The 25,585-nt window shown below is 40.7% G+C and overlaps 2 protein-coding genes across 2 annotated transcripts; both read left to right on the top strand.

The window, feature by feature from the left end:
- Window positions 1-3,321: 3,321 nt before the first annotated feature.
- Window positions 3,322-15,059, top strand: clptm1 (CLPTM1 regulator of GABA type A receptor forward trafficking; the record flags this gene model as incomplete). The annotated part of the gene is made up of 14 exons (XM_080844217.1): window positions 3,322-3,375; window positions 6,425-6,561; window positions 8,056-8,179; window positions 8,299-8,451; window positions 9,236-9,353; window positions 9,802-9,887; window positions 10,219-10,339; window positions 11,110-11,354; window positions 12,410-12,503; window positions 13,170-13,360; window positions 13,479-13,574; window positions 13,676-13,811; window positions 14,089-14,256; window positions 14,556-15,059. The coding sequence occupies 14 exons, from the start codon at window positions 3,322-3,324 to the stop codon at window positions 14,744-14,746; spliced, it is 1,914 nt and encodes a 637-aa protein (XP_080700343.1). The 3' UTR covers window positions 14,747-15,059.
- A 2,390-nt stretch (window positions 15,060-17,449) lies between these two features.
- Window positions 17,450-23,439, top strand: relb (v-rel avian reticuloendotheliosis viral oncogene homolog B; the record flags this gene model as incomplete). The annotated part of the gene is made up of 10 exons (XM_080844569.1): window positions 17,450-17,492; window positions 18,033-18,190; window positions 19,472-19,762; window positions 20,766-20,926; window positions 21,045-21,136; window positions 21,437-21,568; window positions 21,706-21,810; window positions 22,186-22,401; window positions 22,755-22,826; window positions 22,949-23,439. The coding sequence occupies 10 exons, from the start codon at window positions 17,450-17,452 to the stop codon at window positions 23,437-23,439; spliced, it is 1,761 nt and encodes a 586-aa protein (XP_080700695.1).
- Window positions 23,440-25,585: the final 2,146 nt, after the last annotated feature.

The following is a 25,585-nucleotide window of genomic DNA, read 5'->3' as shown; positions in this document are numbered from 1 at the left end:
AAAACGTGTTGACGGTAAATTTTGATGATGTTTGATTTGAAAACATTACTAAGAAATTGGGTTATCATTGGGTTTATCGGACCTTGGCTCTTAAAGTAACAGTATGGAGTTTTTGTCAGAGCTTACTATTGATAAAAAATATTGCAAACTCAAAGCTGGCACTGATTAAGGATTTCTAATGTGCAAACTGGTGTCTTTTGGTGATGTAATTTGAGATGTTACATCAAATGTTGCAGCTGAAGAGGTCAGCTGAAAAGAAATTTGACACAAATTACTCTTTTCCCAACTTCCATTTAGAGTGCCCGATACTGTGTTGCTTATGAGTATTTTTTTAGTAGCATATGTCTTGTTGAAGGGTTGTCCGCATTGAATGTGTTTTATAACCTCACATAGCATTCTAACTAATTTATATTTTTGCACTCGCATGTTACCTATCATAATTCTTTCAAACTGGCCTTCTTGGTCAGTCTCCATGTGCATAGTGCAATTGTTTATTCATGTACAACCACTTCATACTGATTGAGACTGCTGAAATGTATGCTGTGTCAACCTACTGTAATAACATGTCTATTTGTCTATTAGAAGACTTAATATTATGGAACAGTACTGTTGTACAGTTTTATTTATAAAAAAAAAATCATGCTGAACAATCCTGTATGTGTAAAGCCTGCCGTTGTGCTCCCTGTTTTCACACTGTTATAATGCTGGTTTACCTTTCTTTAAAGAATTATCATAACTAGAGGCCCTACTCTTTATGGATTAATTGACATACGAACACTTTTGTCATCTTTACCGATTCAGTGAATTAGATGTTAACCAGGCCTATTGCTCAGACCATGGAGATAGGCCTATTTATAAAACCTCCTCTAAAAGAAGTGTTGATATAAACTGACCTAAACTAAAGGCAAAGACTCCACAGGAGACCTCTTCAGTTACCAACTTTGCTGACATTAAAACAGTAATGTGAAAGTTCCTCAGGTTTCTTAGTCCTTATGTTTCTTTCCCATGTGACTGCACCATAATTCATCCATCCATTTTGCTTTTAATCAATAGATGGTTGGAGATCTTTAGATTTCTTTAAAATACTGCTCAGGCTAGACTATACTAGTATAAAGGCTAGTCCTTTGAATATAATGTAAAGGCTATCAAAGCAATGAAGTAGCCCAGCCTATTTTCATGCATTAGGAGAAAACAATACATTCAAAGGTTTGCTTTTGGAAATTGAAATTCTGACCTGACAGCTTGCTTTATCATTTATTCGCCACTTTGTTACCATTTTGTAACATTTTCCACAGACTGCCATCCAATCCGTTAATTACATGCCTGTTGATTTAAGTTCCTCCATCGGGTGTCACTGTTTGAAAACGATTGGGTGACCACCTCTTTTTTTTTTTTTTTACAAAGCCTGATGTGATATGGCTGCGTTCCTTTTCTAGGCTGACAGATTGCTCAACTAAAACAGCCGGATGGTATTCCAAGTTGCCTGTGTGGTTTAGTGACAAGCCTGGGTAAAGTAAACCTCTGAATAGAAGAGCCCTATCATTCTCCTAGCAAAATCAAGCCTAAGGGCTCTACTTTTAGGAGGTTTACCACCATGAGGGTTTTACCTTTTAGGTCTCTGACATAGAACCCCATTTGGTGTGTGTGTAGGTTTTTTTTCTTTAAAGCCAGGAAGTGTTAAAATGCTTACACTAAAAACTGCTAAATGTTGGTCAACTCCAGTGCAGTATGTCACCTAAGGTAATGTTTAGTCAGTGTTCAGCATTACAAACTCAATTATGCCACTAGCCTGGCTACGGAAAGCATCTATCAAGTGGTAGCCCCTGGAAAGACCCCACCTGCTGTAAGCGGCTTGAACCCTAAACTTGATTTATATGAATTTATATTTTGAAATCTGTTTTGAAAAAAACGTTTGCTTTTGCCTCACGATGAAACATTTTCCTCTGGTCGGCATAAAGGGGGATTTGTGACCCTTCTCTCACGATCTAGGTTGCAGGAAGTGGATCTTCATGAGGAACCTTGCCCCGCTATGTAAAAATCTTTGGCCAGATAATTTCCAAGGCTGCAGTCGGATAGTCAGTCCTATTGTCTTTTTCTAACCCCTTTTCCTTGACCTCAATGGAAAACGTCATGAGGTGAAGGAAAGATGTGAAGTAGAATTCATAAGACAACCAAATGCACTTACACTAGGCTACAAATTGTCAAAGGCGGATGTTATTGACATGGGTCAACCTGATTGTTGGTTGGGTTGTTGTTGCTGTCGCAAGGAAGGCAATACTATCTCCTTTCCTTCGTAAAGGATGCTCCAGTGTACCCTATGCTTAAGGAGATATGAAAGGAAGCATTGAAGCTTCTTTCCTAAGCATTCAGAGCATTTTTAACATTTCTTAAGCATTCATTGAACCAGCTCTTATCATGGCTGTCACTTACATACTTCCGGGTCATTTCACTCAGTTAGATAGATAGATAGATAGATAGATAGATAGATACTTTATTAATCCCGAGGGAAATGTAGGTCTTCCAGTAGTTTATACACACTTATACAACTCACAGACATACATCAATCACATTAACATAGGGAGAACATGTTCACAAGAAGTGGGGAGTTTACAGATACAAAAATGGGTCTGACCCTATGGTACAATATGCATTGATTGTGACAGTGTAGATGTAGATGCCCAGGAGGAAAGTGTTCTTGTGCTGCTAGTGAAGATGCAAAAAGATAGTGTTCTTGTGCTTGTGTGGATAGTGCAAAGATAGTGTTATTGTGCTTGTGTGTGGATAGTGCGAATAGATAGTGCGGAATATAAGTGGTTAAGTCTGTGTAAGGGGCTAGTATAGCCAGTAAAGGGATGTTAGGATAGTTAGGATCCTTCCTAAAGAAAAAAGACTATCCGAACGAGGCCTAATAGGCCTTGGACTCATAGACATGTAGCCTACAGCCGCGGATTAAGAGACCACTTCAAAATTATCAGTTTCTCTGGTTTTACTATTTATTGGTATGTGTTAAAGTAAAATGTATATTTTTGTTTTATTCTATAACCTACTGGCAACATTCCTACCAAATTTCACCAATAAATAGTAAAACCAGAGAAACTGATAATTTTGAAGTGGTCTCTTAATTTTTTCCGCGGCTGTATACTGTAGGTCTATGCTTGGAATGGTCAGGTTGAGTGAAACACTTCTGATTCACTGCGAAAGTAGGTGTGGCCTAAAGGTGCAGCACTACGGAGGCCCAGTTGAATAGGCCTGTACGCAATCTCAATTCACGCGAGGCATGTGATTGCACATCACCAGCAGTGTGCGACAGAGACAGGTAAGATGGCGGCGCAGGAGAACGAAGCTACTGGTGAAACCGCCGTTAGCAACGGCGAGGTAAGCATATAATACAACTATATTGCAGTCCATAAATGTACATCAGATGTTCTTTGATGAGACATCTTTTTGAGTCTGTCATTGGCATATATCACGGGTGGAGAGTTTTCACATTTGTCGTAATTCACTATCGCTAGTGAGGAAAGCCGGGTTGTTTCCGACCCTACGAAGCAAGCTACGGGGAACATTTCATTTTAACGTTGATGTCTTATGATAGAAATGAAAATACAGTTGAACTAATATAAGGGTTATCCACTATGTTACTAATTATATTGAGTGCAAAAACGACCTGCCATCATTCTCTGCCCGAATTCTCACGTTAGTATACGTAGACATGTCCACTAGCTAGTTAGCTGGAAGCTGATTTAGCATGCTCTCTACAAGACTAGACTGACTGGGTTTTGGAACGGTTTAAAGCTAGTTAGCCTGCAGGCTAATTTAGCAAGGTTATCTTAATCATCAAATGCGTTTTCTCTTTTCACTGTTTTAGTATATTTGCGTTGGGTAATCCTCTGTTAATGATACTGAGCTAGTTAACGATCTCCAAAGAAGACTTCGCCATAGTGCCATTCATTCATTTGACTAGACTTAACAAACGTGATGATGCCAGTATGCGAGTATCTGATTAATTACTTAACACTTGAGAGCTAGGTAGCTGCTAGGCTAGGTCACTTTGCTATAATGAAGAGTTAGCTAGAATAGAAAGCTAGCTCACTCAGTCTGTCGCCCCAGGTAACGTTTCAAAACTGATAAGCGATTGATTACTGCTTATAAAAAACATTTCGGGATGTGTCGGTAGGGATGCCTTGTATCCTTACCGAGCTACAACATATTGTTTGGTTTGTTAACTGAAGTAATAGGTAGTACATTGTAGGGTGAGGGTTATTCTGCAATAGTCCACGGTATAGATTTAGGTTAACTTAGTGCTCTGAGCTCACTGATTTTCTTTTCATAGGAGATACTCCTAGAGAAAGAAAAGATTACGTTTGTCCTAATACTAAATCACATTTACATACACGACACTTCCAGTGTCAATACCAGAACCAAATACCAGTTAGCCTTAGATTAACCAACAGGTGTGTTCAATTCGTTTTGATTTAGTCTAATCTTAAACTCATACCTCATCACATTAACATTTTTTTTCACATGATATTATTTTAGTATTCTATATTCTAGTGACGCAAACCGCGTTCACTGAATATGTGAGTAATGCTCAATTTTTTCAATGTGAAGGAAGTGACATTTCCATTGATATCCGTTCCTCGTTTTGTAGATTAAGTAACGTCCTTGAAAAGTGTCAAACATTGCCAACAGCACTAACTTAGCCTTCTTCCGCTGGCCCTCCTATGTGAACAAGCGTTAACTAACTAGGCTGCATATTGACCTAACGCCTAATGTTAAACTGTGCACTTGCATTGCAGAAGACACCATCTCCAGTATGTCAGTACTCAGGTTGTGGTCCGGTTTCTTTAGTTTTAACCAAACATTTAATTGTATCCAAATTAGTGGTCTGTTTCTTTAGTAATTGGTATCATGATGCCACCGTAAACCAACCTGTTACGTGCCAAGAAATCAGCTGTATGCACTTAGTGTTGTATTGCTAATGTTGATTGAATGTAGGATCCACCTTTGACCTCAAAAAAGACCATTTTAATTTTAGAAATGTTATATAAGAATGTAAGGCAAAATTCATTTATAAGAAAAACCAAACCATGTCAAAGGAACAGAGGGAAATTAGTTGTAGCTTGTTGTAGCGACATCTTTCGTGGATTTCTTTTTCATTTTAATTGGGTAAATATTTCCTATATGATTGAGCCTACACATTTTCATTAAGATTGTCCTTTTATTGACTGCTGAAATTTGATTGCCCTCTGTTAACCCTTTGGTTGAGGAGTGGAACTTCAGGAGATGTGAGCACATTTTGTATATCACGTGCATACCAGATTTCAGAGTTTTAGCTGAAGCCGTTCTTGAGATTTTGAAATGTAAGTTGCAGTTGCCTTTATGGATGGATGAATGAATTATGAAATTCACAAAATCTGGTATCTTGTAACGTCCAACGAATGTGGTAGTGATGGACTGAGGCAGATATTGGCCAAAGAGTCATTATAAGCCAGGGCCTCAAATTTGATTGATTGCATATCTTGGATTGGAAACAGTTTAACAAATCAATCACTTTCTGTCAGGATGGTCTGAATATTATGTACACCAATTTTCTTGATGGGATCGATGAGTAGCCTCAGATGAGTTTGATTTCGTGCCTTTTTCATGAAATAGGTTTTTTGGAAAGCCCTTTGATTTTGGAGTTTATAAGCAATCTGAGGGGAAAAAACCCATGCTGATCCCAAGATATCAGACAAAATGTAAATGTGCTTATTACAGCACCTGTGGCTGATTTGTTTCATATTTGATCCATAGCTTCTATGTTCCATATGAATGAGCCTCAGAAGTTTCTTGAATGTGGGCCACTGGCAAAGATTGAAATTTGATTGGCTGTTGTCAGCCATTTTGATAAGCAAGCAAATTGTCACTGTAGGAAATGTGCTCAAATGAGGCCAGGTACACCAGTACACCGAATTCCACTCTACTATGTTAAGTGGTTCTTGAGAGATTGACAATTTCACATGTGTTCAGAGAATGTTGCTGTGATTGTTAGGGGTGGGGGAAAAAAATTGATTCTTTGATTTATCTCGATTCTCTCTAGAATGATTCTGTCTCGATTCAGAAAAGTTCATAATCGATTTTTTTAAATAGTTTTTTTTTAATTATTATTGTTTACACATCCGTTTTGTGTTAAAATGCAAGCTGCATCGATTATTGCATACCATAATTGTGAAATATTTGTGTCGGGGTGCTGTTTGCCCTGTCGGGGCTTATTTTCCCGATATTGACTGCCGTTTTATACTTAATAAAAGGTTGATGGGGAACGTATTGATATCTATTTTGTTGAGTTGGATATTTAGAAATGCACCTCAGTTGGGGCAAAAACTGTAAAAAAAATAAAAAATAAAAAAAAACATCCCCATCTAACAGTGTGTACATTTTGCAGGTGGTGAGCACTAATGGTGGGGCTGCAGCTGACCCGGTTGCAGGTGACCAGGTTGCACAGACTGATGGAGCTGCACAGGAGCCGCCTGCACAGCCTCCTCAAAACGCATGGCAGGTCATCAAGGGCGTTCTCTTTAGGTGAGTCCAGTCAAGAAGCTCCTCTTCACGTTTATTCACTCCTCTTCTCCTGATAGAACAGTTTACTGAGGTGTGGCAGATGCTGAGTATTTGGTAGACTCATACTTCTTCTCATACTCCAGTATAACGATTTCAATCCAAATATAATCATTCCCAGGCTAAATATGCAGTTACTGTACCTCCTCGGGAAGTGTTCTTAATGTCCATCTAGATCTTATAAAGGATTGCAATTTTCTGCTTGAAGCCACAGGCTATGCACTCATTATGGCTTGGGGTGCCATTAACAGCCATAGTCAGGCTCTTAGATACATCCAGCCGAACTATTAGGACCCTGAATACTACCTTTGATTAACCAATCCGTTTGGGATTCAAGGGAAGTATAATATTGGGGAGGTGTTAAATTACTTACCTAGTCTTGGTAGGTGTTTGTCTGCTTATGTCTATTAGTGTTCTTTGTGCAGTTTTTTTATGCTCATTGATGTGACCTATATATTCCACCTCAGTCTACGGAAACCATGCACTGGTGTAAAATGGGCCATGCATACAAAAACATCTCGATGATGCGTATCATATCATACTGCATGCATATTAACAATCAGTAACATATTTACTTTTTCAAAGCAAATAGGGGATTTAATCTTTTTGATGAACCCATTTAATTGAAATTAAAACATAAAATGCAAACACAAAGTGTCATTGTGCACACTACACCACTATGAGGAATGTTAGAAAGCTGCTGTTTATGGACACAGAGGTTTAGGGTTGGCTATTATGGTCTGGATTTAGCCAAATACAGCTAGCTAGTTATTTATCCCAAGTGCATCTGAACAGGCTGATTAGCAACCTCCTGTACTGTAACCAACTGTTATCTTTTAATTTCCCTCATTATTCATTAGGCTTGTGCTGATGGGCAATGCCACAACACCTGCTTGAATATTTGAAACTGAGCCTTCCGGAAACTCCATGTCTAGAAACAACCAGGTTTAGGGCTGAAGCATTGATATTATATTTAGGAGTGCAGGGGTGTTTGCCGTGGTAATTGGTGTCAGAGGAATGACTCCCTTGGCAGAGTACACTTAAGAATGCTGCACTGTTGCGACATGGTCCAAGGGAATGGATGTTTCCTCTGTCTATGATGGATAAAAACAAGTTTTAGGATTTAAAATGAAGTCTCTGGAGCTTCGCGCATGTACTACTCTAACTAAGCCATGTTTTGGGACTTGTTGCATTAACTGCATTTTCCATTCATAGTCTGTGAATGATTGCTTGCCCCTTGGCAGACTCAAGCCCGTGTACTTTGCCCACTACACCTGAAAATACAGATGCTGTATGTTTGTTTGAGATCCAGTCTAAACCTGTTGATTCAATTGCAAGCATTAAAAGTATAATTTGCTTTTATCTGTTGTGATATTTTATTCTCAAATTGAGTGACGAAGCAGGGCATTCGTTATTACCTCAGAGTTCCGCTGACATTCTTTCTCCCTCCGTCTATAGGATCTTTGTCATATGGGCCATAAGTAGTTGGTTCCGTCGTGGCTCTTCAACTCCGGATCCAAACACGCCTGCCGGTGTACCAAGACTTCCCAGCCGTAACCTCTTTCCCAAGGATACCCTTATGGTAGGCTGCCCCACCAGCCCTTCGACCCCAAACACGTCCTTCGCTTATTAAATACATATTCTTGAAGTGCACATATAGAGAATTTTCTCTGACTCTGCTCTGTTTTCTGTTCATTGTAGGATCTCGCTGTGTATATCTCTGAAGATGAGATATTTACGGACTTCAATAACACAGAAGCACTTTTCTGGTTCCAGCAAGATCTAGTCTATGGAGACTGGAGTATAGGGGAAGAAGGGTGCTATGAACATTCTAAGGACCTGGAAATACCAGAGGTGGGTTGGGGGGGGAGGATTGGGGTCACACTCTCTTTTGATGGTGCTTTTTTGACCGTAGATACATGGTGACTAAATCTGGCAGTGGTAGAAAAATCAGGAACTTTACAGAAAGATTTTTTTTAGCTTCTCTGATTAGAAATCTCTGGCTGAAGGAACTGTAGAAAAACAAGTACCATCATGTTTTCAGACTTTTGGCACCATCTTGGTACCAAATAATTGGTTCTCATGTCATCCCCAATTTAAAATAAATATCTAATGATGCAGAGAGTCCCAGGAACATTCCATTCTCCCTATCTCTGTCCCTGATCCGTACGTGTGACTGGGCTCAGTCCCACACATGTCCTCTGCTTAACCTTTATTCTCACTCCATAAGAGACATCAGGGCCTCTTCACTTTGCATATTGATGTAACCAGAAAAACTGGAATATTTATCAGGGTCCTATCTATGTTTGTCAGCCGAGTCAAATGAGAAACACAGAAAAACTGGAATATTTATCAGATTCCAATCTATGTCTGTCAGCCGAGTCAAATGAGAAACACACATTGTTTTACAGTAGGGTGTTGACTGATGGGAATAGGGCCTACCTGTGTTACTTGATGTTTAAATACACCTCTGACATGATTTGTTTCTTTACATTTCTGTTGTAAAGTTTGTCAGCCGAGTCAAATGAGAAACACACACACTGTTTTACAGTAAGGTGTTGACTGATGGGAATACCTGTGTTACTTGATGTTTAAATACACCTCTGACATGATTTGTTTCTTTACATTTCTGTTGTAGAGCGTCCAGCTGAACGGCTCTCTCTATATCCATGTGTACTTCACCAAGAGTGGCTTTCACCCGGACCCCAAGCGCAAAGGCCAATATCGCAGGCTGGCCACTGTCCATTCCTCTCGCAGTAAGTCATCTCTGTTTTTAATGAAGTCCTCGGTGGAGTTACTCTCCTAAAACCAGTCTGCACATGACATCCATTCATGAAATAAGTTCTTTGTCCTTAGGGTCCGAATACACATAAGCGTTTTTTTTTTAAAACGGGACGCTAGAAAATGCATGGATTCCTATGGTACGGCGCACTTTCACGCAAAGCGCGCCGTACCATAGGAATCAATGCATTTTCTAGCGTCCCAATTAAAAAAAAAACGCTTATGTGTATTCGAACCCTGAGTCAGTTGGCTGCAGCATTGCCTGTTGGAGAAGCCTTCCCAAAGATTAGCACATGCTCATTAGGGATGGCCTTGCTAGTTTTTTTTTTGTGTCAAAAGGCTTCCACTAGTTTTTCAGAACAATGAGATTCGAAATTCAAGTTAATTTCCTCTGAATGATTGATTTTAAAAACTGACTTTCAGTGCTGAATAAGTTCAAGCGGAGAAAGTTTATGAAGACCAAGAATCTCTTGACCGGAGAGACGGAAGCAGACCCCGAGATGATAAAGGTCAGTAAAAATGGGCTCTGCTCCACTCTTACCGATTCCAGAGTCTTTGTGGTTGGTTGGATTGTTTGATTGATGGTGTAACATTGTGTAACACACCAGTCACACGTACGCGTTTGAATGCATTGATGCGTCAGGGTTAACGGATCCTTTTGCCGAACTGAACGAGCCACAAGTCAGTTCTGCAAAGGATGACGACACTCCATTTAAAGTGAATGGGGATCCGTTAACCCTGACGGGGTTACCGATTCCAGAGTCTTTGTGGTTGGATTGTTTGATTGATGGTGTAACATTGTGTAACACTGCCTTTGGACTTGCCCCTCTTTGCCCCCAGCGAGCAGAGAGCCACGGACCTGTGGAGATCATCTCCCACTGGCACCCCAACCTCACCATCAACATGGTAGACGACCACACGGCTTGGATCAAAGGGTCTGTTCCCCCACCTCTAGACCAGCGTAAGCCTCACCACGCCTGCATGCCTCTGTTACACACACACACACACACACACACACAGTACCTCCTCCGCTCCCAGGACTCTGAACACGTACCTCTTATCTCATGTACATTCTTATTACAGTAAAGACAACAAACAACACCATTGAGCATTCATACAGCACACAATAAAAAAAAAAATCCATTTAAAAAAAAAAACTAAAAAACTGGGGCAGCTGTGGCCTACTGGTTAGGGTTTCGGGCTGGTGGCCGGTTCGGTCCCCGACCAGTAGGAAAAATGTGGGCGGGGGAAGTGGTAGACCACTGCTCTCCCATGCCCACATCCACGGCTGAGGTGCCCTTGAGCAAGGCACCTTACCCCAGTCACTGCTCCCCGGGTGCTCAAAAGCAGCTCACTGCTCTGGGTAAGTGTGTTCACTCTGTGTATCACTACCCTGGATGGGTAAAATGCAGAAATACAATTCTGATTGTGTGTGTGTCACTATCTCTGCCATAAACAGTCACTAGTCACTAGGGCTCATTTCCTATCCATTTCCACAAAGATACTCTTGTCATCTAAAGGGGGTGCAGCTAGAGAGGCACCAAGGACGAGATAAGGGAACCTGGATGTTGCTCGTTAGTGAGGACTGGATATAGAAAAGTAGCGGATATACTGTATGTTAATAAGTAGTCAATCCTGTTAAGCCACATGGCAGAGATAAAGGAGTGGTTAGACTCAAAGAGCTGTATTTCCGTTACTGATTTTTCTTTAAAAATATTCTGCAATTAACAGATGTGCAGTTTGATGCAGTCAGCGGCGACTACTACCCCATAGTCTACTTCAATGACTACTGGAACCTGCAGAAAGACTACATCCCCATCAACGAGACCCTGAATAAGCTGCCCCTGCGCATCACATACTGCCCGCTGTCCCTGTGGCGCTGGCAGCTCTATGCCGCCCAGAATGCCCGCTCTCCCTGGAACTTCCTGGCCGAGGAAACCCACGACCAGTCAGACGAGGACCAAGACTCTGTAAAGGTAGGGACTGATGGGAAGGAGCAGATGCTAGATGTGATGAAGATTAGTTTAGCTTAGCCTGGTTGTTCAGGCGTTTGTGAAGAGCTTGAATAGGCCCTTACTGATAAGCCATCAGCACCTTAGCCATCAGACTGGTTCTCCACCATTTGTTTTACACCCAACTGCTATGTAGGCTATAAAGGAACGGGTTAGATGTGAAGAGATGATTATTTGGGGAAAGATAGACTCTTGGCAACAGTAGAACTCTGTCTTGTTTGCCTGATATTTAATTAAGCAATAAGCCCCAAGAGGCCGTGCTTTGCGCTGATTTTAGAACAGGTAAGGGAGTTGTTAGGCACGACGCGAAGCGGAGTGCCGTTAAACCCCCTTACCTGTTCTAAAATCAGCGCAAAGCACGGACTCGCGGGGCTTATTGCTTTTCTAAACCTGTTACTACACATATTTGATATGGTTTCATAATTAAAGACAATTCAATTTAAGAAACAAGTTTAATAATAAACAGTCATTCTTCCGCCACTAAAAATTATAGTTCCTAAATAAATCGTTGCCACGCAACCCTTGAAGCAACGCAACAGCCAGATGGAACACTGGGTATGAAATGCGCTATATGAATGCCTTGCCATTCGCTGCGCAGTAATATGGAATGTAATCAGGTCAAATTGTAAGGTAATGCTGGATTTTACAACGGCTTTTAGCCAATCACAATCAAGGATTTGAACAATCAGGTTTAGAATGTCTCATAAATTAGGTTTTCTCTCTCCATTGTGCTGTGTGCTGTGCCCTTTGGCTAGTTCCTACAGCAGTGGGCCTTTTGTTACCATAGAAATATCTTTGGTGAGATTCATATCAGCCAATCAAATGGTTTAAATGTTGATCTGTATCTCGTTTCCTTACAGCTTCATTGTAAAGAGAGATTTTGACTGTGAACAGATGCAGTAGTAGAATAAAGACTATGTGGCCTTACGAAATGGTGGACTGATTTCAACCAATGAAGCTTGAAAGGCCAGCTCACTGCATCCAGTTGCAAGAGTTGATAATGATGTGTCTCTTCACAGACTGCCTTGCTGGAGACCAATCCCTATCTGTTGGGCATCACCATCGTTGTCTCCATAGTTCACAGCATCTTTGAATTCCTGGCTTTCAAAAACGGTGAGTGCGTGGTTCACTAAAGTACAGTATGAAAACCCAGCGTATCTGTGGGAGTGGCAGATCTGGATTGTCCTCTTCACACAACCACATAATAAGAAGATGTATTTATAAATGCTATAAAAACTATGTACCTCCATAAACATGCCTTAAAGGAGGTGCAACAATTGGTTTTATGAAACAAATAAGCATGATGTTGTTCACACTGTTGCAGACATTAAAGAGGACCTGCTATGCTCATTTTCAGTGTTCATAATATATTTTGAGGTCTACTACAATAGATTTAAAGGCTTCAGTGTTCCAAAAACGCATTTCTTTCTTATACTGTACATCTCTATTCACCCTCTGTCTGAAACGCTCCGTTTTAGCTACTTTGTCTTTAAGTTAAGAAGAATTACTCCCTCTGCTGTGTACTTTGGGCTTTGTTACTTTGCAGACTGTTAACATGACCAGAAAGCTATATAATACCCTTAAATAAGGAAAGAGGAAAACACTGAAAAGGCATAATGGGTCCTCTTTAAAGTTGTGTCTTCTGAATTAACTACACGAAAGGTTTGCTTGGTATCACCCAGAACAACAATATTTTTTCACCTAAATTAAACTGGTCTGTCTCTTTCTGGGTGCACTTCGTCGTAGACATGCTCAATCTTCCCTTCTCTGTCTCCTCAGACATCCAGTTCTGGAACAGCCGTCAGTCATTGGAGGGCCTGTCAGTTCGCTCCATCACATTTGGGGTGTTCCAGTCCCTGGTGGTGTTGCTCTACATCCTGGACAATGAGACCAACTTTGTTGTGCAGGTCAGCGTGTTCATCGGCCTGCTCATCGACTTCTGGAAGATCACAAAAGTCATGGACGTCAAAGTGAGTGGCTCTGACTTCTGCTGATATGTGTGTTTTTTTTTATCTTACTATCGTGAGAACTGTAAGCACTCTCATATAAATGGTCTGGTTTTTAGCTGACATTTTGTTTTGTCTCCAGCTGGACAGAGAGAACAAGATTGCTGGGGTAATCCCACGACTGGTATTCAAAGACAAGTCCACATACGTTCAGTCCTCCACCAAGCAATATGATGATGTAAGTAGTCGTATTGAAACCAAAATGAAAAGTGCACATACATTAATTTAAGTGGAGACAAACCTTAGGACACCTCCTTAAATATCCCTCTTGTCTCTCAGATGGCTTTCAAGTACCTTTCGTGGTGCCTGTACCCTCTCTTTGGGTGTTATGCTGTCTACAGCCTGCTGTATGTGGAGCACAAAGGCTGGTACTCATGGGTACTGAGCATGCTTTATGGATTCTTGTTAACTTTTGGTAAGTATCCTTTTGTTTTACAAACCATAACAGCGCAATATATAAATGACATGAAAATCAGAGTTGCCAAGTAACCTTGAAAAATACACTCAGCACAGAATGTTGTAGTTTGTTGTGGAGACCTTTTTTGTTTCATTTGTCAGTTGATTGTGTGATTGTACCAAAACCTTTTTTTGTGAAATTTTCACTGTGGTGCTCTCGCATACTGCGCGAATGTTCTCTGAGCCAGAACCTTATTCTCATTCCATCTGTCTTTTGTTTATTTGTTGTTCTACAGGTTTCATTACCATGACACCACAGCTCTTCATTAACTATAAGATGAAGTCTGTGGCCCACCTCCCATGGAGGATGCTTACCTATAAGGCACTCAACACTTTCATTGATGACCTGTTTGCCTTTGTCATCAAGATGCCCATGATGTACAGAATAGGCTGTCTAAGAGATGGTGAGTGTTTGACACTGAATGCCCGGTGATCTAGGAGTTAATACTAGCTTTCTCCTGCTAGGGTTTTTTACCTGGCTGTCTGGATTTCTGAATAATTTTAGTAAAGGTTATTTTCATAAATGCATGGCTAAGTTTCCTCCAATATGATGTCACTTGCAAGAATGGAAATGTGATTGAGTACTTTTGTCATTTCTCTTGTATAGTTTAGATTGGAATGGATTTTCAAACATTTCTGTTTTTCTGTTCTCTTAATGTTCAGTCTGCAAAAATGACATCTGCTTTTTTTCTCCCACCAACAGATGTAGTGTTCTTCATTTATCTGTATCAGCGCTGGATCTACAGAGTGGATCCCAACCGTGTCAATGAGTTTGGCACTAGTGGAGTGGAGAAGCCCAAGGACAGCCCGGTGGAGGCCTCCGACAACGCTCCCACGCCAGCCATCGAAGAGAAAGCAGAAGAGAAAGCAGAAGAGGAGAAGAAGAATGATTAAGCTCCAACCCTCTTCACCCTCTTCACCCTCCCCTCCATCCCCTCAGGCGAGGACGTAGCCAAACAGCTTCAAGTCGAAAATTCTTGCGTCTGTTTGCCAGGGGGCGAAAACTGGAGTATATGGTGTTCTATAATTGACTCTGCAAACAAAGAAAATTCAGTTCAACTTTGTTATTCTTTCATGTGGGATCCACAGAAGAAGAATCATATTTAACGTAGACTTCCTAATTACTTTTTTTTTTTTTTTTTCAAAAAAATGTTTCCATATTTTTGCAGTTTAAGTGAAGTAAAAATGTGATGTACTGTTTTACATATTGTTGGGAAGGTGATATTGGGGAGGGGGAGGGGAATTGGGGTAACTGATAAATAGTAGCCCATACGAGATGGGGAACTTAGGGTGATCACAGTACATATCAGCAAATTATAGTGAAAAAAAAGTGCAGAAAACACAAAGCGTCAAGCAACTCTCTGCTATTTTTCTGTGGATTCCTTGTGATTTTCTTTTTTCCTCCATTCCATGTGTGAGCGCTGTGTTGAGGGGTACTGGTGAGATGCATGAGAGGTTGAGAGGGCCGAGGTAGGCTTCTGTGCCGAGTCATAATGGCTGACTTGATCCAAATGCTACTTGCAGAAGATTGTGACCCTCATTTTTTTTAAGCAAAATTGTTGATGTTCCAGACTTGAACAAAAAAAAATTAAAAATAACAGCCTTGTAGGTATTAATATATATTAATATTATTAATAACATGATTTCTTTTTTTCTTTGTCACTTTTTTTAATGTCCTCAAAAGTGTACAGAATCTCAGCTTGTAAACTTGTATTGATGTCAAAACTGTCTAGTAATAGTTGAAATGTTTCATTGACCAGGAATTTTGATTTTGAAATGTTCATCTATGCGTTCACACTCCATTGCAGGACCACGTTGACAGTTAACAGTATAGCCACATCCATTGATTTCATGAATAGGGAAAAAGTCCTGTTCCACCATCAGCCGTGTAAGAGACAAACAGCCTGTTTTGTCTTGATTTTATTTTTGGTGCCGTAATTATGACTTGATGGGGCTTTTTATTTTGGTACATTAAAGTTTGATCATTCATGTTTATAGTAAAGCATAAGTACAGTAAAATTGTATGGGATTCTTGATTTATTTCCATGTCTAATTAAAAAAAAAAAAAAAACATTGGATCATATAAGCTAAATCAGTGTTCATGAACTGGATCAGAGGTTAATGCGTGGACATGTTCTTACTTTAAAGCAGCTGTATGAAGGACGTTTTTGGCATGTTTTATCTAGGCTTCTAGTTCTGTTATCTTCTAATTCATTATTATACTATGTTTAAAACACTCCAAAGACAGCTTAGTTGGCACTGATGTCAGGTGTATGACAGATACACCTTTCCTTTCTTTAGCCACCTCAATTATGCCTTGAGTGCTGGGGTCTGGGTTGGAAACACCGCGAAAATCTTCTTCACAATGTAATGTTTCTCCAGTTAGTACGCTAGCAATTTTTTTATCAGTGCTAGCTGTGTGCTTGCAAAGTGTTTCAAGTCGTTAGATAGTTTTAAGTCCAAGACTCTTTATTGCCATTTTAATCACAAATTGCTTTTTGTCAGATATGTTGAGAATTGCAAAATTAACTGGATCATAATGAATGGCCAAACGCGTAAATCATCGGGTGGAGGGTGGCTCACGGATTTCAGTCATGTTAACTTGGCAAGTATGGTAAGTTTACATAGTGACTGTAATATGTTATGTGACCAGTCTCCTAATTAGTAGTGTACATTCGATATGTCAACATAACAGGTCAGGCGTCAGGTTATCCTCAGTGTTATCTGAAGTGTCCTTCAGTTACCTCTAGATGGCGTGATTGTGTAGAATTCCCCCGACCAAGTCGAACTAAACTTTCTAATTCGGAAATAAGAATCGTGTCATACAAAACCCGTGGGTGGATTATCCTGGTGTTGTGCAGTATAGTTTATAATTTTGTGGCTCAGAATAATGTAACGTCAGAATGGTGATATTTGAAAAATGTAAATTGCTATGGGGTAAGTTCGTTTAGTTTATAGTTAACTGAGTTTAGTTTACCATGCAAAAAATAACATTATCATTTCATTGTTTTATCTTTTTGTTACACCGTCTAGTTCAGTTCTTAAGATAGGCTAGAGGAATTCGTATGACCTCACAGCACAGACCAGTGTTGAATAGGGTGATGCAATGTTAAGAAATCGTCATGTTCAAATATGTCAGAGGCATAGTTCCTTTTCCTAGTGCTTCGATGTAAGCTTCTCTGACAGACGTTATTTTTCTTGTGCTCATATGGGCTGTTGATAGTTGTGAGGTAATGTTTAAGGTAGTCCTCTCAGGTGGTAGTTCGTTGTCACAGTAACGTGATGGGAGTTTCCCGATTTGTGACGCTCGGGGATTTCCATCTAGCAGAATAGGATCACTCTCAAAACACGAGCAAGCGTGAGGGGTTGATATATTTTAGCAAGTAAACAGAGGGGTGTTAATAGTGTCTGTTATGCTAAACCTCGTGGATTCCTTCAAACGGGTGGAGAAATCAAGGAATAGGGAGAACTGGGGCAACTTGAGTTAGCGGAGCACTAGAGGCTACGAACTCAAGAATAGATATAAGTTTGAAATAGTTTCAGGTCGAATGAGCCCATTAGATTGAGATCTTTTGGAAAGTATCACAACGTTATACCATGACAAACATGAGAGTCCACAACGGAACGCGAGGTGGTACAGGTATGTTGACATTGTTGACTCTTAGTAATGCTATCGTTAGCTAACGTCAATATGGGATTTAGCAAACGTTACTTTCTTTTGGCTTATAAAGTCGGAACGGTTTAAAAGTGATGTAAGGTCTAAGATAATATGTACCAGGATTTTTGTTAGGGTTATTACTTTTAAACATACGGTAAATGAGCTGTAAATGAACATCTATGACGCCATTCAACATCCTTCGTGTGTTCTGTATGGCGCTTAAGCTTTCGTTTTAATTATACCGGCGCACTGCACAGTCTCTAGCAGCCGTAGCCTTATCAGGTTATGCGGACACCTACTGTATTCTCACTTTTGCATGTTACTCAAACCCAGTTGCATCTTTCCGAGCTGCAGAGATTATTTATACCCTTTTAACTCTGCGTTTTTCTTTCCTCCATCACAGAAATCGACCTTGGTGAGTTTGACACTTTTTTCCACCGACCTGTTCTTTGACCAACTGTCATGATAGCCAACAGCAAAGTTGATATGAATAGGTAAAAGAGCCTGCCTGTCTTCAATCAGTTTATTTTTTCTGTATAGACATAATCGAGGAGTATATCGTGGAGGACACGTCGTCGAGACCTCCGTTCGTGCTTCCTGGGCCTCCACCACCTCCTCCCGACTCGGATTCTCCCAGAAAGACTGCTCCAGTACTAGTATCCAGGGGCACAGCCTCCCAGGTGAGCTATTTGCCTCTTGGCCTACATTAACTTTTTTTCTATCCACATATAAACATATTGACTTATCTTTTTTAACAGCCTATCTGTTCCATAAACCACCTGCAGTGAATAGGCACGTCCATGACAGTAATGGAGGCGAAGTTGTAAATAAATAATAGATAATAGATGTAAATAATAAATAATAGATGTTCTGTAACTTGGTAGTTACACTTCAATAACTCAAAGTGATTTGTGCAGTTGCAATACTAAATATGGCTTGTAAAATGCTTATTCATGATCGAAGCCTGTAGGATTACCGTTACACCCATGAATGCTTCTAAAACTGGATGCCTTTTTTTGTTTCACTTTCGGTGGTTTTTGACGCATATTCCCGCATGGCTTGGAAAAACGGCAATTACAATGTTGGCACCACAAAATCTTCAAATAGTTGTTTTTTAAGAGTGATAATAAGAAGCCGAAGACATATGCTTTTTAAAATGTGTGTCTTTACTGACGAAGAAGAAAGTAAGTCTTGAAATATGATCCCTGCATTCCTGTTGGCTTGCGATTTTCCTCTTCATGCTGCCGTGCAGTTCTGGAGTCAGTTTGTAAAACTGCTTAAAATAGATTTTCCGCTAAGGTGATTGCAAATATTGGTCTCGGAACAGTAATTTATACACATAGCAACCAACACTAAGGAAGTACAAGAGTCAAAGTGAGGTTGCTTAGCCCTGGCTCGGCCTCATCACTTTCTGGCTTTCCTATTGGTTCACTCTCTTCGTTTGACTTTTTTCTCTCCACACCATCTTCCTGTTTCAAGGCTGTTTCCGCCCACAAACTACCCTTTGTGTAGACGTCCCCATTTCGTATTTTACGTTTTTGAACTGACTTTGTCTTAATACCTTACGCAGATTATTGTAAATTGCCTTAATTGCTGAAACCAAGTCTGATTGCTTCCACAAGCGTCTTGTATGATTCTTCAGCCAAGTCGAGAGACATTTTGTTTTTTCATTGACAAGTTGTTGTTGTCAACCAGCACGTGCAGCAACCTGTAAGATTTTTTTTGTTTGCCTTATCTTTTCTTTTCTTTGTTGTGTGTTTGCCTTGTATTCTGTGGCTGATTATTGTGGGTTTTAAACTGACCAAACAGATACGGATTCTTTGAACTGAAAAAAAGTATTCTCTCATGATTTATGTTCATCCACTTGTCAGCTTAACCTGTCAGGCTTGAAGTGCTCAAATACTTCGAGACTCACCTCTTTTCACCTCTAAATCTTTTTTCTTTTGCCTTTCACTTGTCAGCCCCAGCGGACATTTCCTCAAGTCCCAACCGCAGTGATTCATCCCATGAGGGGCTCCAGGGGAGCCACCCACCGGCCCGGGTCTGGGCGAGGGGCGGCAGCAGCTGGGCGGCAGTCGGCCCGCTCGGACACAGAGTTACTGGAGCGTCTGCTGGACAAGCCCCAGCTGGTTGTGACCGAGCAGCCCAAAGAGAGGGGCATGAGGTTCCGCTACGAATGCGAGGGTCGCTCTGCCGGCAGCATCCTGGGCGCAAGCAGCAACGAGGCCAACAAGACCCTGCCCACTATCGAGGTCAGGCCCAAACCACGCTATAGACTTGAGGGTTGACTGAGTGAGAGTATATTTAGTAGTCTCTCTCACTGTCCCTGTATGTTCATCTTTAGTTTTATATGTTGTGAGTGTAGGCTAATTCTGGAAGTTACTGTCCTCTATTATTCCTGTTTTTAAGATAACAGATAATTGACCGAATGAAACCCTGTGTTGTTTAGAGAAGGCTGTCCTAGATTAATGAAGACCAGTAAGTCTTTGATGAGAAGGCTTGCCGATATGCAGGCAAGTGGGGCTCACAATAAAATATCTAGACTGGAAGAGGCTTGTAAATACAAGCTTTAATGGGAAAACACCCTGCCCCATGGGTGTGCTGACTCTGCTGAACATCAAAATGTTGTGTATTGTTTTCCCTCAATTTGAGTGGCATGACTGTCAGGTACCCTGAACAATTCAAAAGTCTTTCTATTGAAAGAGGTATTTTCTAAAACATCAGAGCAAAAACAGCTAATTCATAAAAATGCACCATTACATTGGCCACTTATGACCTAAACACTGGCAATAAAATAGTTGACTCCGCCTAATACAACAGTATAATATAATATAACAGTGTTTATGCAGGATTTTGCAAATCACCTGAATGCAGTTGTGATGGTGTGGCTTGACCCGTTACACCTGTGTCACTGTTAATGTGCATCTGTATGTACAGATCTGTTATTTGCTATTATGGCATGCTTTGAAAATAGGGCACGACTGGAATGTACCCATGGTCCCACCAAACAAGTGGGGTTTCCCCCCTCTGTGGGCTGTCTGCACTATGTAGAGCTCCTCTAGAAAGCTAGAGGAGCTGCATAGCTGTCCGCTCTCAGAGAGGTCTACACCCTCTTTTTGTGGTCAGAGAGAGGGAATTACCTCTTTGAAATCTAACACATCCCATAATGTCTGCCGTTGATGGCACCGTTTCGTTTTTCGTTTTGGTTTCACTTACAGTCTTGCCTCTCTCTCTCTCTCTCTTCCTTCCTGTCAGGTTCAAGGACCAATTCAAGATATCAAAAATGTCAGAGTCACTGTTTCCCTCATCACCAAGGACATCCCTTACCGCCCACATCCCCACTGCCTCGTGGGTAAAGACTGTTCTGATGGCATCTGTGTCATTCACCTTAACCCACACAACACTCGCCGACACAGGTATGCCCATTTTTGGTAAACAGCAGCAGTGCTCCATGTGGTGTCAAAAAAAGTACTTTTTTTAATTATAAAAATGAAAGATTTGTGTTAATCTTCTGAATACCTTCTTGCTTCATAGTTTTTCCAACTTGGGCATTCAGTGTGTGCGTAGGAAAGAGCTTGATCTCTCCCTAAAAAAGAGAAGGGACCAAAACATTGATCCATTTAACAGTGAGTACAACTACTACACATGATGAGAGACTTTCTCTAAACATGTTTTGTTTACAAAGTGAGCTTATATACAGAATGCTTTTTAAACTGTTCTTGAAAGTTATTATGTATAAAACTAAGGCCAGAAAAGAGATGCTGATTTTTCCAAGCCTACATGTATACAGTGTCTAATCATGAAAGACATAAGTAGAGTGATATATCTACAATAAATCTACCCTTATTCATTTCATGTGTACATGTTAAATGGTTATGGAGCATAGACACGCCATCAAGAAACTGCTTTGTTTTATTCCATATCAGCTGGCCTGTCTAAGAGCATTGAGGATATGGACATGAACGTGGTTCGACTGTGTTTCCAATGTGAACTGGAGAGAGAAGACGGCGAGAGCATCCATCTGTCCCCAATCGTCTCCAACCCCATTTTCGACAAGAGTAAGAGCATACTGCACGACATACCACGCTTTCTCTTTTCATCAAGGGAAAGTACAGTTGAAGTGACAAACGTGATACTGTCTTAACTTTCTCCATGTATAATTAACTGGGTCTTGTTTTTCTGTATGTTTCTACAGAGGCAACAACAACGTCAGAGCTGAAAATAACTCGTTTGAATACTGTGAAGGGGTCATGCATAGGGAAAACAGAGATCTACATGCTCTGCGACAAAGTGCAGAAAGGTAATTTTTTTTGTTTTTTCTTTGTTTATTGTTTTTCCAAGCTCAACTACAAAAACACAAGATAATGATATGTGGTATATGTCTAGGGCACAACTGGGAAAAAATTATTCAGGAAACTGAATTAAGAATTTATACCACGCATTGTTATATGAAAACAACAGCACACAGAACACCCCACCCATCCATACATATAGTGAAAGGTTCATTTTTGTTCTGTTGCATCCAGTTCACACCCTAGCAGTCACAGAGTTAAAGCAGTTTGAATGGCATGGTTTAAAGCTGACACACAGTTCAGTATCTAGTTAAGATGTAAATATGTAAGTTGTCTTGTGTTGTTGGTCTTTATTAAAAATGTTTTTTTAAAAACCCATTAAGATGACATAGAGATCATCTTCAGCCGGGGGTCGTGGGAGGCCAAGGCTGAGTTTGCCCAGACGGATGTCCACCGTCAGATAGCCATCGTCTTCAAGTCGCCGCCATATCAGGACCTGGACATCTATGAGGAAGTGGAGGTCAACGTCCTCCTGCGACGCCTCTCAGATCGCATGGACAGCGAACCCGTCAAGTTCACTTACACGCCGCATAATCCAGGTCAGCATGACCACATCTACCATATTTGTCAGAGTTGAATGGTGTTGTCCCATAGATGCTGTAACATGTTAGGCTGTAGTGGTGTATTTCCATGTCAGATGAGTCAGAGGTTACTTAAGCACTTAAACTGGAAGTTGTCTGCTGACCTCCTCTCCCAGTTTCTGTGGTCAGCAGTTAAAGCTTGTGGAGACACGATGCCTGGAATGACTAGAAGCAGTTGCGTGGGTTATGTCACATAGCTTCTTCCTATGAGCAGTTGTTCCTGTTACCACGACTAAACTGTTTGTCAGAGTATAATTAAATTGAGGATATATTACATGATATTCAACATTCCTATGTTTTGTTTGTTTTAGATCCTTATGGTGTCAATCGCAAAAGAAAAATCAAGCCTGACATCAAGTTCACTGATGGGTGCAACGTGAGAGGTAACCTATATTACGTCTGTCTCCTCTTTGAGTTGCACCGTTGACAAGAAGCTGTGAACAAAATATCACTTTCTACTACTACAGTAATAAGTAATAATTTCACTCCCTCTTTTCCACCTCAGCTGAGAGTGTGATGCCAGAGCCCGCTGCGCCTCATGTCTTTGAGCAATTCTCCTATCCCCTGGAGAGCTCAGTCGGCATGGTAACCGCCTCTCAAGAAGACCTACCAAGTCAACCTGTCCAGTATGCCATTGATGAGCTGAAGCAAGAAGAAACCCTAGGCTCTCTGGATACAGACACCATGAACATGCTCTCTTCAATCATACAGATGCTCGAAGATGGCAACACGGCAAGTTTTGGCATGCCTCTGGCCAACCAGGATGAAAACTCTAACTTTGGCAATATGAACTTTGCCACGGACGACCCCTCAATGAACATGAATTTTTACACCGAGATGCATTTCAATCAGCTGGTCAGCGGTGGACACCATGTCGGCCCCCCATCTGTCATCGACCTGCAACCCTCGCATCACCATGTGCTGGATCAGGGCCTTGGAGATGTGGATGGTCGTGGCGTTTCCACGGTGAAGACGGAGAAAGATGGGGACCCCTGAAGCCTCAGGTTTGAGCGTCTATGTGATGTTACTCCAACAGGTTTGGGCTATCCATGCGTATCCCGTCATCGCCCAGGCCATTGCACCACTAAGGTCCTTACGCATAATTAGAATGTTTCAGACTTGAAGACCTTGGAAAGGAAATGGATGTTGCTTTGTTGGGTATCGCTGGCCGAACCCAGTAGCATGGCTTGCATTATTGTAAGAAGTCTTGGGCTACTCCACTGACAGACACTGATTCCCTCTATAGTACTGCCAAATGGACTGTAAAGGCAGAGGTTTTGTAGCGACTGGTTGGTCAGTCAGGACACATTAACCATTGTAGCTGTCAGAGGTATGGGTCTTGTTTTTCTTGTCAGACATATTCATAAGAAATGCTATTCCATGTTGAAGTTTTCATTGTGGGGGTCCAGACATATTGTACATATTGTGTGTAGACAATTGACCAAATCTGAATGTTTAAGAAAATAAATGTCCTACCATTTGAGAGGGACAATGAAGATGTTCATACTATTATTGTAGTAGTTGACAGACCACACATAGCTACATCAATTTTCAACTTTTTTTTCTTAAAGTAATAAGCCATCTAGTGGCTTCTTTTTTAACATGCTGTCCTTTGTAGTGTTTCCTATCAGTGTGTTTAGATTATGTGTATAGTGTGTTTAGATTATGTGTATAGTTATGTAGAACATGTGCTTTACAGTTAAACATTAAAACTATTGTATGAACCACATTCACTTCATTATTAGGCTTTTATTTTTCGTGAAATGGGCTGCAAATACTTATTGTGATTTTGGAGAAGGCTTCCACGCAAACACAGAAGGAAGAAAGCACTATTGACCTCCATAACTTAGTTCTGTTTTAAAGCTAATGGCTGAGGTGACGTTATAAAATAAGAGGAAGAGAGGAGTTTCTCACATCTGTTAACTCTGGAGTTTGTCATTTAAAAAAAAATATTAATAGAACTGCCCCCTCAAATTCAATGTGTTGTGTGAACATCTTGTGGGCATAGTAAAGTCCAAAGGGTATCTGGCATAGCCCACTGCTTTTTTATGAGGGAGATTAAAAACCTAATTTGAAACAATTGAAGCCTTTATCAGTATAGTTTATTGAGATTTCCAGTACCGACTGAAATCATATGTTGTATTATTATGTTGAATTGAGTTTCACTGGAGGGACCTTATTGACACCTTCCACACTTAGAGTAAGTTTTATCAGACGATCAGTTAAGATACCAAGCATGTGGTTTGGAATTCAGTTAAGTTGAAGTAGTTGACATAACTGATACTAAATTTAGGTTTTTCACCATGGTAGTGTGACTTCATTGAATGAATGAGCAGATTGTCACAAGAGAAGACCCCCCCCCCTCATGGTTTCTGCCTTTCTTCCCACGCGGATCTGAGAAGTTTCCATCTATTAAGATTTAGACGGCTTGCAACACCTCACCGCAAATACGGTTGACCAACACTGGAAAGAAATTGGCCTTGAGCCATGGGGAAACTTCACCACATCCCTGTTGCTCAATACAGATCTGACTAGCACTGACACATGCAAATGAGTCCACAAGTGGCCATTGTTCTATGACACCCACATTATCCCACACAAGGGGAGTGAGTTGCTACCATCAAAAACTGTTCCTGTAATCCAGTGGTTGATTTCTTTAAAAAAAAGACCTGGTCATTAATCCCAATTAATGGTAGATTAAGAAGGGAAACATTTTTCCAGGGGGAAACCCCTGCCTTTCCCTCCACTCTACCTGTCTTCAGCTGGTTACCTAGTATTGAGTGAGTAGGACTGGCTAAATACCTTGGTTAACAACCTGGCTGCAAAAAGGGCATCCTATCCATAATGATTAACGACAAACCTACAGAACATCTTTTCCTCTCCAATATATAGAAATATTTAGGTATTAAGACTGGTTGGAGCATAACCGTTCATTCTGATGAATCATGTTACACAAGTTTTGACTTTTCCTGACGTAACCGGACTTCCCTGTTGGCAGCAGGGTCACATAGATTCAGAGTTAGAATTAAGTAAGTGCAGCTTTGCCAGTTGTAAATGAAATTGCAGACAAATGTCTTCAACTTGTTTCTCATATAAAATCAAACAATCCCAAAACATAAAAATGGCACAAATGTACAAATGA

The sequence above is a fragment of the Sprattus sprattus genome, assembly GCF_963457725.1.
Source record: "Sprattus sprattus genome assembly, chromosome: 9".
In the NCBI taxonomy this organism is placed as follows: Eukaryota; Metazoa; Chordata; class Actinopteri; order Clupeiformes; family Clupeidae; genus Sprattus; species Sprattus sprattus.
This window is presented reverse-complemented; position numbering and strand designations above follow the sequence as displayed.